This window comes from Physeter macrocephalus, chromosome 17, assembly GCF_002837175.3.
Source record: "Physeter macrocephalus isolate SW-GA chromosome 17, ASM283717v5, whole genome shotgun sequence".
Taxonomy (NCBI): Eukaryota; Metazoa; Chordata; class Mammalia; order Artiodactyla; family Physeteridae; genus Physeter; species Physeter macrocephalus.
In genome coordinates this window covers 50,809,078-50,824,390 of record NC_041230.1, presented here as the reverse complement: position 1 = coordinate 50,824,390, position 15,313 = coordinate 50,809,078, and the positions used below count along the sequence as shown (strand labels likewise).

General features: G+C 43.4%; 1 protein-coding gene across 1 annotated transcript in view; it reads right to left on the bottom strand.

Annotated features, from left to right (window-relative positions):
* CDH13 (cadherin 13) overlaps window positions 1-15,313 on the bottom strand; it is a 1,052,304-nt gene that overhangs the window by 574,629 nt on the left and 462,362 nt on the right. The window contains exon 4 of the mRNA XM_024125020.3: window positions 10,494-10,610. Coding sequence (XP_023980788.1) covers window positions 10,494-10,610 — 117 coding nt within the window. The remainder of the gene's footprint in view (window positions 1-10,493; window positions 10,611-15,313) is intronic.

Sequence of the window (15,313 nt, the reverse complement as noted above, 5' to 3'; positions counted from 1 at the left end):
ACTTTGTTGAGGGGGATAAAATAGTTCCTTTAGTTTCACAAAAGGTCTACCGACCCATAGCTGTACCCAACATCCAGGTGGCTTTCCTCAGCACGCTACGGAGCTGCTGTGAGGCAAGGACAACTTCTGTCTCATTCCATTTTTCTGAGTCACAGGATTGGTTCATGCATGGATCCTAGCTTCCCATGCATGGGTCCTAGCTTCCCTAGCTACTCCCAGAATAGCTGTCCTTGCCTCACAGCCATATTCAGTTATGCTAAGCTCTCCAGACACACCAGCCTCTCTCTTGCCTCTAGACATTGGATCATGCTTTTCCCACTGCCTGGAAGATTCTCTCTCTTTCCATCTCCTTGCCTACTGCTACACAACAATCAGGAATCCTCTTGGGAATTACTTCTGTCTTCTTAACGTCTCCACGCTCCACAGCTCCCCATCATGGTACTTATCTGCCTGCTTACAGGTCTGTGTCTCCCCTGGAATGGATGTTCTTTGAGGGGGAATCTATGGGCAGTAGCCAGTGCAATGCCAGGCACATAGTTGTTTGATAAATACTTCTGAATGAATGAATGAATAAATGAATGAATGAGTGAATCAGTGAGGCCCAATTTTTCAGCGTAGGAAGACTATCTCCCTGCCCAAGAGGCCTAAACTGAGGCTTTTCTTCATGTCATGATCCAAATCACCCAAGACAAGAGGAAACACTAGCATCTCCAATGAAACACCCACAGATGGGAATGTTTAAACTTGCAACAAGGGGTCTTGTAACCACCATCTCCCCCACTACTGTTTACAGAGGCAGGCCAAGCCCAGGTGCCTGGAAGGCACTGTGTCCAGGGACCCAGCCCCACAGTGAAGTCTCTCCCCTATAACTCCATTTGGAAGTGAGGGCTAGTTTCAAGCTAGAAAAGGAAATAAATGTGGGTTTTTCGTTCATCCCTCGCCCTCTGCAGAAAACCATCTATTGGCCTGTTCCTGTCTCGATCTTCTGCCCAGCTGGAACTGGAGGTCTGACCACAGGAGGTCCAATCCATTCCCCATGGCGCCCCAGGCCCCGCTCCTTCTCAGCCCTTACTGACTGAGTCAGCTGTGGTCTTGGGGCTGAGAAAAACGAGCAGTGATATCTCTAAATTACACCGAAGTCGGCCCTTTCTGCTTTCGCTCTGTTCCCGTGGCTCCCTTTGAACAGGGCTGTCAGCAGAGATACTGACAAAAAACGTGTGGTCTGAAGGGAGAAAGTAGCTTTCTTTACAGCAAAGAGAGCCGCTTTCTGCTTGTCAACACGTGGTCTACTCTTTAAGCTAAGACATGACCTCTGGCCTCGACTCAGTGTGCAAACACACACATCAAATAAACATTTGTGCGGTTAACCCTCATTTCTCCGCACTTCACAGAGAATTTTACCTCTACCTTTCTCATTTTCCAGGTCGAATTGGGACAACTGTCGCAGAATTTGTCAGCCTCGGGAAACTGACTCAGGGAATTTTTGTGCAAAGGAGGAGAGGCGTGGAGGAGCTCAAAGAGCACAGGCTCAAGGTCTGCGTCTACTGTGCACTGGCTGTGGGACGTTACACAAGTTACTTCGTGCACTTCAAGGAGCAAAGTTGTCCGAAAACGACCCCTGGTGCCCACTCTGGACAAGAAACAAGCTAGAGCCTGGGATGGGTGGCTAAATGGGTAAGCCACTTCCCCAACTGGAGGTTCCACTCGAGCGCTACTCCACATGGGGCCAGTGTATCCCGACCCTATCCAGGGTCACATTCTATGGGCCCAAGGTCACTGGTACGCTGGAGCCAGCTGCTACTGCTTCGTGAAAGCCAAGTGTTAAATATTCAAGAATTTTGCAAGTGGGCAGCTTGCAACTGGCCACTGCGGAGGTATTTACACCAGAGAAAGCATCAAACGCCACAAGTCAGGGCTCCCCTTGTCCCCAGGAGCCAGTTTACGAGTATACCACTGCCGCAGGCATCTGGCTTTGGACATCTGGAATCTCGGATGACTCCTATAAACCTGGGTACCTGCACTCAGGCTGCCAGATACCCTCAGAAGCCTGATTACCTGTCCACTGGCCAGCTAAGAAGGGAGAACCATAGGAGCAGAGTGTCTTTTCTGGCAAACCTATCCAGGGTGCTCAGCTGTCTGCACAGGCCCTAGCATCTCTCTCTGCAGGATGCTGGGGAATGGGGAGCAGTGCTTCTCATCCTTGGCTGACCCCTGGCTCGTATGTGTCCTTTCCTCTGTCTCCAAACAGCCTATTCCTTGACCCATGCCATGTGCTCTTTTGAAATCCATCCAGAGCCCTAGTACACGGCAGACGGCAATGCTGCAGGAACTCAACCTACATGACTCAGTGTGTACCACAAGCAGACTGCAAGTCTTTCACGGTGCTCGGCCTCAGCTTCCTCAGTGGTACAACAGGGACATAAGATTGGTTGCTGAGAGTACGTGTTGTTTCTGCATGTGAGCGCGCTATGCAACCAGCAAAGACCCACGGAAACTAAACATTCGCGTATGTTATGGTGCAGAAATCATTGAAGAGTCCTAGGTTTCAGGACTGCCACTCTTTTACCTGTGTTACCTTGGGCAAGTTACTTAACTTCTCTCAATTTCGATTTCCCCACCTGAGAAATGGGTGTAGTACGTTATAGGGTTGTTATAAGACCTGCACAGGACAACGAGAGCCATGTTGGGCTTAGATCCTGATACTCGTTTGACGGTGAAGACTCTCGTTGAATTTGAAAATTCCTTAATTCTCCTACCTCTAGGGTGCTAACTCAAGCTGAAATGCCAGATCCTTCAACGTTCTCGAATAATTAAACATAAATTAGGTCTGAGGCCAAAAGTACATAACGATAAAGCCCTAGGAAACTTTCACATTGAGAACTGCAGGGTGATAAACTCAGGGCTAAAAATATTGCTTCTTCTAGAGGGTAAGATGCCTTTATTCGCTGGATGTATATCATGGAGGCCATTTTTGCATATATATGTATTTGGCGAAGAACCAGAACAACTCAATTATGTTTTATCATTAATTAAATTTTGCAGAAAGAGAGTAACACTTGCTAATGGTGAACATAAGCTTTCATTAGACTTAGTCAAATAAGTTAGAATTAACTCTGCTCAGCTGTGAATAGAAGTTTTGAGATTTTTATTTGAGCAGATTTAAAATGTCATTGCATGTATGAGCAAATGCAGAAATAGAGTCACTGTCTTTCCTCACTCTCTCTTTCTGCCTTTTTTTTTCTCTCTCTCCCCTCCTCCCTTTTACGTCCCTCTCTGTCTCTCTCTCCCTCCCCCTTTACACACACACACACACACACACACACACACACACACACACACACTCCATCAGCATCAAATCTATCACGATCTGCTAAGGATGCTTGCATGACCTGACATAATGGTTGACTGCCAAGCAATTTATCTGGTAGCCTCACTGCCACTGTGGAAAATTAAAATTTGCTGGAAACATCCAGACTGATCATATAATGGTCTGTTAATTCCTTTCTAACAACAAACCAGCTACGGTCTCTTAAATTAGTAACCAGTGAATACCTTAGCCAACCAGCCATAGACCTGGTTAGAATTCAAGTCAAAGAATATTTGAGTCCCTACTATGTGTCAGGCACTGTACTGGATCACTCACTACCCTTGGTAAATTACAGTTAATGGGATGAAAAATACAAAAGAAACTATATTGCTGCTCAAAATGTGTTGTGTCATCTAAGAGGTATAAACAAATGTGTAAAGAAGATCAAACAAAAATTCCATGGAGGAGACCAACTGCTATATTTAAAACAGATAACCAACAAGAACCTACTGTGAAGCACAAGGGAACGCTGCTCAATAGTTTGTAATAACCTAAATGGGAAAAGATTTGAAAAAGAATAGATACATGTATATGTATAACTGAATCACTTTGCTGTACACCTGAAACTAACACAACATTGTTAATCAACTATGCTCCAATATAAAATAAAAATTTTAAAAAATATAGGCTTTAGCCCAGCATTGCCCAATAGAAATATAACATGAGCCATATAAATAAGTTAAAATTTTCTGGTATCTACATTAAAAAAAGTAAAAAAAAAAAAACCCAAAAACATGAGATTAATTTTACTCATAGCAATATATCCAAAATAATTTTATTGCAACATGACATCTACATGAGGATTATTAATGAGATACATTCCAGTACAATCCTAACTTACATCTCAATTTGGACATTATATTTTCAACAGAAATATTTAATCTGTATTTAGATTAAAATTTACAAGATAGGGCTTCCCTGGTGGCGCAGTGGTTGAGAGTCCGCCTGCCAATTAATAACCCTTAATGGAAAATTAATTAATTTTATTTTAAAATTTAAATTTAATTTAAATTTAATTTAAAATTAATTTAATTTTCCTTAATGGAAAATTAAAATTAATCTGAAAAAAAAATATATATGTAAAACTGAATCACTTGGCTGTTCCCCTGAAACTAACACTATATTGTAAATCAAGTATACTTCAATTAAAAAAAATTTACAGTTGAAAAGTCAGATTCACATGCAATTTGTTCCAGCAATTGGATCAAGCAGTAGCTTTTAAGTTTAAATTAAAATTAGTTAAAATGTAATAAAGTGCAAAAATCCAGTTCCTCAATCACATTTGCTACATTTCAAGTGCTCAACAGCCACACGCCGTTAGAGGCTGCCATGCCGGACAGAGTAGATGTGGAACTTTCTTCAGTGATGCAAATGTGCCATTGGACGTACAACCTTAGAATGTAAAGGGGGCGGGCCCTACGGAGTGAGGATGAAGAGGGCGTGTCCCAGAAAGAGGGAACAGTTCAAAGTCATGGAAATATGACATGCGCATGTACAGCTAAGGTTGCTGAATGTAGAAATGAACTCTGCTGGTCATCTCACCAAGAAAATTTTGAGCACTGAGCTTCCGGACATCTTAGATCACCTATATTCAAATTTCTCTCCTATACAACAACCAATGGTAACTTTTAGTCACTGAATAAAACTGCTACTTGTTTGCAAATGGGGAAATGAAACCGATATAAAGTTTTGAGAAGAGGCATGTAGTTAGACTTGACTAAAAGGTGTGAAAAAATGGATTTTAAAAGGCTGATGGTGATTATATAAAATAAATCAGGCAATAGAATGGAGCAAGGTACCCTAAGTCTACATTTCAGTAGAAAGGTGAGATGGAGCAGTGCTCGATGGGGATGGATTTACTATCAGCTTTCTGGTCCAGCTTCTGGGGATGCAGCTTGGCGCCCATGGTTTCGCAAAGTGTTGCAAAGGACTATTAAATGGAGTAAAACAAATGTAATCCCAAGGCCATAAGACTCCGTAGCACCTGTTTGCATAGGTGGGCATAAAGGGGAGATACAGAGTTCTTGGACGTGGGGAGACTTCTAACCATGGTACACATCCAGAACTCTGAGAAATATTTAGGACCTGCTGTAAATTGTCCTCAGGTGCGACTTACATTCATGACACAATCAAAGCAGAGTCCTGGTTGAGTGGTTTTCATGATTTGGTCTAATGATCTATGTTGATTCCCTTTATGAAGAGCACATGGTCCCATTACGTATTTCTTCCATCCTGGGTTAAATATGTCCTTCTTAAGGCCCATTCTACCAATTTATAGGGGATATAAAAAAAAGGAATTTCAGTAAAATGTTCTTTCATTGGTTTTGATGAAAAGGGTTTGTGATGAAAATAGAATCTCTAACAAGCATTTCATAAATGACTTGTCTTTCAAACTTAATATAAAACAGAATAAGATACATCTCCAAAAGACCTCCTTGCTGCCTCACAGATTTAAAGTCCCCTGCTCTCAATCAACTCAAAAATCTCTACAGATGCAATCAAATATTTATCAGTGAAAACTGGTAAAACTGAGAAATTATTTATGGCCCAAATTTTGAAATAGTTATACATTGAAGGCGGAGGAAGAAAAAAAAGAAAAAAGGTTATGTTGGGAACTACACATTTCTCTCCAGGGCACATACTCCCAGATCCTTCCTGCTGTCTAGAATTCAAAAATGGGAAGGAAATCACAGGTTTGAGGAAATGTGCCCACAGCTGGGTGTTTTACCCTTTTTTCAGAAACACTGAGAAATACGATGGAAAACCAGCCCCCAAATTCTAACAATTTAGCTACTTACCAACTAATTAATTATTTTGCAGATAGATAAAATAGGCATATGTCAAAACTTTGCCTAATACCTAGAGCTGCCTGCATAGCTTTTTAGTGAATATGCAATTCTACGTGGCACGGCGTGCAACTGTGAAAAACCTCCCACGGGGCCGAATTCGCTGCAGCACCTTGCTTTTGATATCGTTACCCTTTAGTATATGGGTCTTCCTTCTTTAAAGAAATTCAGATTGTTACCCTGCAGTATATGGGTCTTCTTCCTTTAAAGAAATTCAGATTGTGATAAAACATGACAAAAAAGAAAATAAAGAGACAAATACTTGGTCTCCATTCACCATCCTGAATTGTAAGACAAAGTACTTTCGTGCCAACAGGCCAGCTCTTCCGCCTTTTATAATAATTTTATATTTAAACTTAATTTTTCCCAACATTGTATTATGAAATTTCCAAACACGTACGAAAGTTGAAAGAAGTTCACAGTGATCAACTGTGCTCATCACCTAGATTCCACCACTAACATTTTGCTCTACTTGCTTTGTCATATATCTATCCATTGATCCACCCCTCTAACCATCTTATTTCTTGGTACATTTAAAGGAATTAAACTTAGTTTTAATGATATTTTTAACGAGTAATTTTCAGCAAGGACATTTCACTCCATGGAAGAGAATTCTCAGGTTGCACTCAGCAGCCCTGAGCATACTGGTTAAGAGTGCAGACTGAAATCTCAAAGAGGTGGCACAAAGCGTGCCTCTGCAGTTAAGTGTGTGACTTCGGACAGGTTACACCGTGCCTCTGAGTCTCATTACGCTCATTTGGCACCTTCGAAGATGATCCTCGTGGGGTGGTTATCATGAAAATTCAACGTAATAGATGAAAAGTGCTTACACTTTACGGTGACAAATAAAGAATTTGTGATGATTTTTTCTACTCTTCTCTAATCCTGTGAGATCAAGGACTCTGTCTCCTTTGCTGTTAAATCAGCGGCAGTCCCTTGCACAGTGCCTTGTAAACAGCAGAGGCTGCATATATACTTATTGATATGAACTGGGTTAAATTTCAGAGGTTTTCCCTCCTGGGATGAAACAAGTACTTATTATTGGAGAGAGGCCAGTGCAGTGGCTTCAAAGGCATGAGGCATAAGAAAGGTAGTTGAGGAAACAAGTTGGGAGCAGGGGATGAGACAAAGAGAAAACATCTGGCCCGCAAAGCAACAGTGTTTATATCAAGTTTAGTGACAGAGCGGAATTCATCAGTGCCCAGTCCCAGTCCCTTGCACCTCACCTTTTCAGTGCACACCAGCCGCCATGATGCCTAAAGGCTCTCCCGCAAGCCTCAGAAGGCCGTTGCGCCTGTGCACACAACACAGGGCATGACGGATGTGCTGCGGAGTTTAGACCTCTGGGAGCAGCCCTCAACCAGACGGATAGGGCTGGCGTATAACTACCCCAGCTCCCTCCTCCGTGGACAGGATAACCCTGAGAGTGTGTCTTACACCATCTCCTAGCCTTTCTCCGTGGGATTACAATCCAGTCACCCACAGTGGTAAACAGGCCCCTCAACTGGCTGCTTCCCCTTTCCTGCTTCACTCCTTCACTCCCTTACTAGTATTACTGGTATAGAAATTACCTGCATTTGAATTCTTCTCAGGGAACCCAAAGTAAGACAACTCTCTTTATGCCCACAGAATCTCTTCTTCAAATGGCATTCTACACTGAAATCTGATATGTAATATTTATAAGATTAGAGCTGCCTGACTCGCAGAGTTTGGGTGGATGGGAGTGGTGACGTGTGGAGGCCAAAGCCCTGCCTCCTGGGTCTCTTTTCCCTTCTCCCAGCCTCCCCAGCACTCAGTGAAGACGCCTCTATATCTTCTCACAGCTCGACAGAGCCTTGCTTGTCAGCTACAGGCAGAGTTGATTAGGATATGATATAAGATATAAAGAGAAGAATAAGAGGAACGAATAAAAACAAGCAGAGACAAAGAGGAAAATATGTTCCTTCAGAGGCCTAAGAAGCACGGACAAACACCTATTCTGTAAAAGCCATCGGGAGGTTTGGGAGGCTTTCACACCATTATGATGTTAGTAGACTACTGCACTTAGAAAAGCTGTCGTTTGTAGAGAACCCAGGTGGAAACTCAGGGTTGAACCCGGGTGGGCAGTACATAGGGGCTAAGGAGAGAGAAGTCTTCAGCTTGAAAAACAAATTGTGTTCTGAGGCTGTAACAAGTAAGAAACCATGCAGAAGAATGTCCTTAGTTAGCTGCATACTTATTGATCCATTATGTATCTCAAGGAAAGAGCCTTGTGAAAACTCCCTGAATATACTGAGGGGGACAAATGTATGGGGTTGGAGGAAGCTTTAGGATGACCACGTAATTTATTGTCCAAAGCTGGACAAGTTTAAGGGGAAAGGTGGTGTTCATAATAATTATGCCAGGACAACCAAATTTCCAGGCAAGTGAGATGTGATAATTCACCCTTGTTGTAAACTAATTAATAGAGTGGAAATTCCAGTACTGAAAGTATTATAGTTTAGTGGTAGGCAGGGGAGGAGAAAGTATTTTAGGTCAGACCTCCGTAAACTTGAGGGTGCATCAGAATCACCTGGGATCTCTTAAACACTGCTGGCGCTTGGTCTTCACGACCTGACCTACTGAGTCGATTCCCGAGGGTGGAGACGGGCATCTGTATTTTAACCGCCCCAGGTGATTCTGATGCACAGCAAGGGCTGAAAACACCAAGCGTACATGAAGGAGACCTGCAGAACAAGGGTGCAACTTGTGTCTCAAACTGTCTGTTGGCAGAGTCTTGCAGACTTGAGGACTCTGGCCCCTTGGCGAGTGCTATCCTTGGCTTCAGGGAAACCTACACAAAGGCCATGACAGAGGCTAGGGCTGTCCAAAGGGCCAGGGCACGTCAGCCGTACCACTGTCCTCTCAGAACAACTCTGCTTCCCTTTGCATCATATCCCGGAAACCTGGCAAGATTTTGCATCTTTGGTACAGTGATAGTTTAAAATAATAAATACGGTTATTATCAGGATATCGGATGATTAATGCTTCTAATTTCCAAGAGAAATAGATTTCTAATAGTCCAAGTCACACTAACCTCTTGCCCGGGTCACTATAAAACCTTCCTCTTGGCTGTTTCTTTGTGTCTCAGACACACACACACACACACACACACACACACACACACACACACCCCTGGGAGACTTTCCAGTGGTTTCTGGCTGCATGCACGATGAAAATCCTATACATCACCATGGCCTCCAAGACCCACACAACAGGCCAACTTCTCTGACTTCAACTCTTATCACTCTTTCCTTGTACACTATACTGCAGCCAACCAGGCATCGTGCCAGGCAAATCCACCTCATCCTTTCGCACCTCCAGGCCTTTGCACATGCAGTTCCCCCTGCCAAGAATACGGTTTTCCCGATCTCCCCTTGGCTACCCCTCTCTCATTCTTCCCGCCCCCTCACAAACGTCAGGGACACGACCCAGCTGCTCCCGGTCACCTGTGTCGAGATCCGCTCCTCCCCCTTGCACCCTGGTCCTGCCGTTTACTCTTCTTCACATCACCCGTGTCTGTTACTCACAGCATTTGTTATCCTCTGCAGTTTTCTCATTTATTCACTCATTGAAAAAATCTCTCTCCCCACTAGAACACAAGCTCTATAACAACAGGGGCTTGTATGCTTGTTCACACCTCCCCTAAATGAAAGGACACATGTCATCACCCTGGTACACTAAGGGGACTCATCTGGCTGATGGTCTGAGCATCATCTACAAAAGCAGTGCGGCTATGTCTTAACCAATGACATCCTAATGCCACAACTCTTACATCATTATCTACCATGTAGATCTCAAAAGCATGACAAAGGTGGTGTTGTGTTTTTTTGGTTTTTTTTTGTAAATTCCCTTTTCATGACCTTTGACATTCTTTCCTTGGCAAAAACTTTTGGCCTCTTACCATAGTGGATCTGAGGCCAATTCCTGCTGGTCGCCAAGCCAGTTGGAGTCAGCTTGTCTCATGCATGCCCATCTCACAATAAAAACATGCTTTAGCAGTTTTCTTTAGTCTGACTTACCTTGCCAACATCTCTTGGGAAAGGTTGTCTCTGATTCTCTGGAATTAAAATGGGAGATACCACAATGGACCTTTTCATGACCTTTGACATTCTTTCCTTGGCAAAAACTTTTGGCCTCTTACCATAGAGGATCTGAGGCCAATTCCTGCTGGTCGCCAAGCCAGTCGGAGTCAGCTTGTCTCATGCATGCCCATCTCACAATAAAAACATGCTTTAGCAGTTTTCTTTAGTCTGACTTACCTTGCCAACATCTCTTGGGAAAGGTTGTCTCTGATTCTCTGGAATTAAAATGGGAGATACCACAATGGACCTCTTTTGTCTTGGGACAGGAGAAGTTCTTTCAAATTTAAATATATCCTAAAAGAGAAAAAACAAATCAATTGACTAAAATCCCCCACGGAGAAGATGTATCAGTCTGCTCCGAGACATGGCTCCTTTGTTGTGAAAGCATACAGCTGCTTGGACATTGTTAATTTTATTCTATCAAACCTCATTAGCGTTAGCAAGTACATCATTAGAATTATACTAAAGCTGACATTGTGATTCACAATGACTATCATTAAGCTGTTTAATCCCATCTTCTGAATCATTCTATTCACAACGTCGGCAGGCGGACTCTCAACCACTGCGCCACCAGGGAAGCCCCCTATTCTTAATCTGTCAAGTGAGGAGATTACTTGGCTGGTCAGTAACCCACAGAACTCGCTGGATACAAGTGTGACTCTCCTGACGGCCAAATGCAAGGTCCTCACGATCACAAATGAATAGGGATGAGGGGCGACCACAGCATTCCAAACACAATGTTCCATAAGGTCAGGCATTATGGAGACTCTTCGTCAAAGTTCTCGCAAAGTCTGTTTGCTGTTATTAGTGGGCCCACTACTGGAACTCACTCCCCACGCAGTATGTCCCAGACTGCAATCATTGGAACAACACTGTGAGAATTTGTCTTATCTGTTATTCACCTTTTTAATTAAATAAATGGATGCAAAAAGGGAAACTTCGTGTCATTATTTTAAATATAGTACCAGTATGGCTTCTCATAAAAAGTACGAAAACATAAAAATAAACAATGAGATGAATGATGTTATTAAACTTGAGCTGGACACTTAGTGGGTGGAAAGTTTCCTCCCTTTGAAAGGGAGATAAGAAAAGGCTAGAGGGGTGTTAAAGGGTTATTAGCACTGAGCTGAGACTTTCTCCTTGACCCAATCAGAGGACTGAAAGAGAATTAAAAATGGGATATCATTTTCAATATATAAACCAATCACATTCAATACCACACACTAAAATTATCTGAGGTACCACCAAAAGCAAGCATCTCAAACTCTGCACAATAAGTTCCTATAAAAATCATGTGGCAAATTATATTTAAACACCATCACGGGGCTTCCCTGGTGGCGCAGTGGTTGCGCGTCCGCCTGCCGATGCAGGGGAACCGGGTTCGCGCCCCGGTCTGGGAGGATCCCACGTGCCGCGGAGCGGCTGGGCCCGTGAGCCATGGCCGCTGAGCCTGCGCGTCTGGAGCCTGTGCTCCGCAACGGGAGAGGCCACGGCAGAGGGAGGCCCGCATACCACAAAACAAATAAAAAAATTAAAAAAAAATAAACACCATCACTGACCCATGCTCCATAAAAGTGTATGCATGTATATATGTTATATGACAGTGATATAGTTTTATACATATATAATAGTTTCATTTTTATTATTTTAAAAAATATCTACTTATTTATTTGGCTGCAGCGGGTCTCAGTTGTGGCACATGGGATCTTTAGTTGCGGCACGAGGCATCTTTAGCTACAGCATGCAGGATTTAGGTCCCTGACCAGGGATCGAACCCAGACCCCCCCGCACTGGGAGTGCAGAGTCTTAACGACTGGGCCACCAGGGAAGTCCCAATATATAATAATTTTAAAGGAAACTCTATATAAGAAAAGTCAAGTAGGAAACAAGACCAGAGAAGGCTATGAAACTGTATATAAATAGTCTTTCTCTTGATTTTGGTCAGATTGTAAACTGATGTTATTCTCGTGGAAAGTAATCAGGCAGTATTTATTTATCAAGAACCTTACAAGTGTACATATCCCTTCACCCTGTAATCTCACTCCTAGGAATACATCCAAATGCTAAGTTCAAAAGAGGAAAAAACTGAAAGCCGGAAGATGTTTAGTGAGACATTATTTATAAAGAGCTAAAATGGCAAACCACCTGAATGTTCAATTGCAGGAGAAGGTTAAATTTGGGTCCATCAGCAGGAGACACTCTTAGGCGGTCACCAATAAGGCCGTTGTGAAGACCATGCTCTAACCAATATGATCATCATTTGACTGCTTCCACAATCACAACCACAAACTATGATAATAACAACAATTTATTAAACATGTGTTGGGCCATGTGCTAGGCACTTTACATGTGTCTTTGCTGATATTTGCAATAAACTTCTCAAGTAAATCCGAGCCCTCCTTAACCAATGAGGAATGTTAAGCTCTGAGAGGTTATATAAATTGCTGCAGTTCACCTAATTAGCTGAGAGAATATGTAAGATAATATGTGTAGGAAAATACAGAATACCATATTGGCTGCCCTCTACTTTATATAAACTATACTGAACAGAGAAGAATAATATTCAAAACCTCAATGAATAAGTCCAAATAAAAGACTGCTTGGGGACCTCCCTGGTGGCACACTGGTTAAGAATCTTCCTGCCACCGCAAGGGACATGGGTTCGAGCCCTGGTCCGGGAAGATCCCACATGCCACAGAGCAACTAAGCCTGTGCGCCACAACTACCGAAGCCCGCGTGCCCAGAGCCTGTGCTCTGCAACAAGAGAAGCCACCACAATGAGAAGCCCGTGGACTGCAACAAAGAGTAGCCCCCGCTCACTGCAACTAGAGAAAGCCAGCGTGCAGCAACGAAGACCCACAGCAGGCAAAAATAAAATATAAATAAATTAATTAATTTTAAATAAAGACTGCTTGGTTTCTAAGGAGAGCAAAGACTCAATATTCAAGCAAAGACGGAAAACTGGAGTGTGTAAAAGACAGTGAAAAGAAAGAATCAGAAGGGTTAAAATGACAAAAAGCCAACCAACAGGGGCATCCCTGGTGGCGCAGTGGTTGAGAGTCTGCCTGCCACTGCAGGGGACACGGGTTCGAGCCCCGGTCCGGAAGGATCCCACATGCCGCAGTGCATCTAGGCCTGTGTGCCACAACTGCTGAGCCTGCGCTCTGGAGCCCACGAGTCACAACTACTGAGCCCATGCGTCACAACTACTGAAGCCCGCGTGCCTAGAGCCTGTGCTCTGCAACGGGAGAAGCCACTGCAATGAGAAGCCCGTGCACCGCAACGAGGAGGGGCCCCAGCTCACCGCAACTAGAGAAAGCCCGCACAGCAACGGAGACCCAACAGAGCCAAAAATAAATAAATAAAATAAATTAAAAAAAAAAAAAAACCCAACCAACACACCAACCAAATAAATAAATAAATAACCCAACACCAACCATGTAGAAAACAGCAGAGAAAGAAAGAGAGAATGGGACAGTGAGAAGACAATGAAAAACAGAGTGGATTACATCCATAAAACACTGATGTATAACATCTGTAAAGATTCTGTTGGCTTCTTAGGGAACATGAAAAGAACAGAAAACGTGTAAAATACGTGCAATATACGAATGTTATTCACAATAAAAAAAATCTTGACTCTTGTATGAAGGAAAGTCTAGGAAAGCACTGTGAAAAGATTTAAAGTCCTATGCAAATGTAAGGGATTGGTGATTCTGCTCTAATAGAGCAAAAGTAAGTTTCCATTCATTATGACGACATATGTGAAAATGTATGTAAAGTAATGAAAAGCATACTCACTGTCAGTAACAAACATTCCATTGTTTGCACTACAGAACTTATCTGTGTTTCCAAGCCTGTGAATGGGTGACAGGTGGCCAGAGTGGTCAGGTTGCTGAGTCCCCGTTTCTACCTCTGGTGTCCTCCCAGCTTACCAGCTACTGAAGCCCACACTGCCAATCCATCTCCTTCACCCTCATATCCCAGCAGCTTGGTAATAAGGACACCTGTGCAAACCCCTGGCTCTAAAGTACCTTCAAAGAGAAGCAGGAGGCTCTGAGTCTCAGGATAGGAAACAGCATCTGGAAGGGAGGGGGTGGAGGTAGAGTGAGCAATTGTGGAGAGGCCTCCGTGTGCACAGGACTCTCTGAGCCCACCATGGTGGGCAGGACTGGGGCATCCCTTTTCTTCCAACTCAACTTTTTTTGTGTCACCATGGCAGGGACCTCAACAAAAAATTGGTCCATGACTGTGATTCTATGTCCGTGGCTCCACTTCCGTCTTTGTGATTTACGTGTGTATCTGTTAACTAAGTGTTTGTGGACAGATGTCTACCTTTGGTCAGGTCTGTGGTAATGAGTTTGTCTGTGTGCTCTGAAGCCAAGTGCTTTTCTGTGACTGAGGCCCTGGAGGAGCCATAGCATCTAATTTGATTGACAAATACCATAGGCACATCTAGGCACATGCGTGTGTGTTTGTATCTGTCAATCTATCATGTGAAGCCTTTGAATACACCGGGACGTGGCCGTAACCTCAAAGAAAGACAAGATGGAAGCAGTGAGGTTTAAAAGTATGTGACTAATTCACCAGATCTTTACAGAAGAAGAGACAGAGGTGTGGGAAAGAACAGAGCATCAGGCTAAAGGAGAGGCTGTGTTAGGACTCCCTGTCTTCTGGTGTTGCCATCACCGAGTGAGAAGTAAGATATTGCCTGCTATATCAGTAAACAAGGATCTAGCCAGCACATTACAGCTGCCTGGACGGTGCAGCCTGAGGAAACTCAGGATGAGAAAACACAGGATGCTGGCCCCAGAGAGCTGAGGTGCGTATCAAAGGAATGATTTCAGTGAACCCAGACTCTTGCATCTTCCCATACATAGAAAAGTGCTAAATTCCTTAACTTGAGATATCTAGTTTTCCTTTATTAACGGTAACCTTTTGTTACGACTACCTGGTGGTGTTGAAAATCCTCCCTCTATATCCTGGCTTCCCCCGCTTCC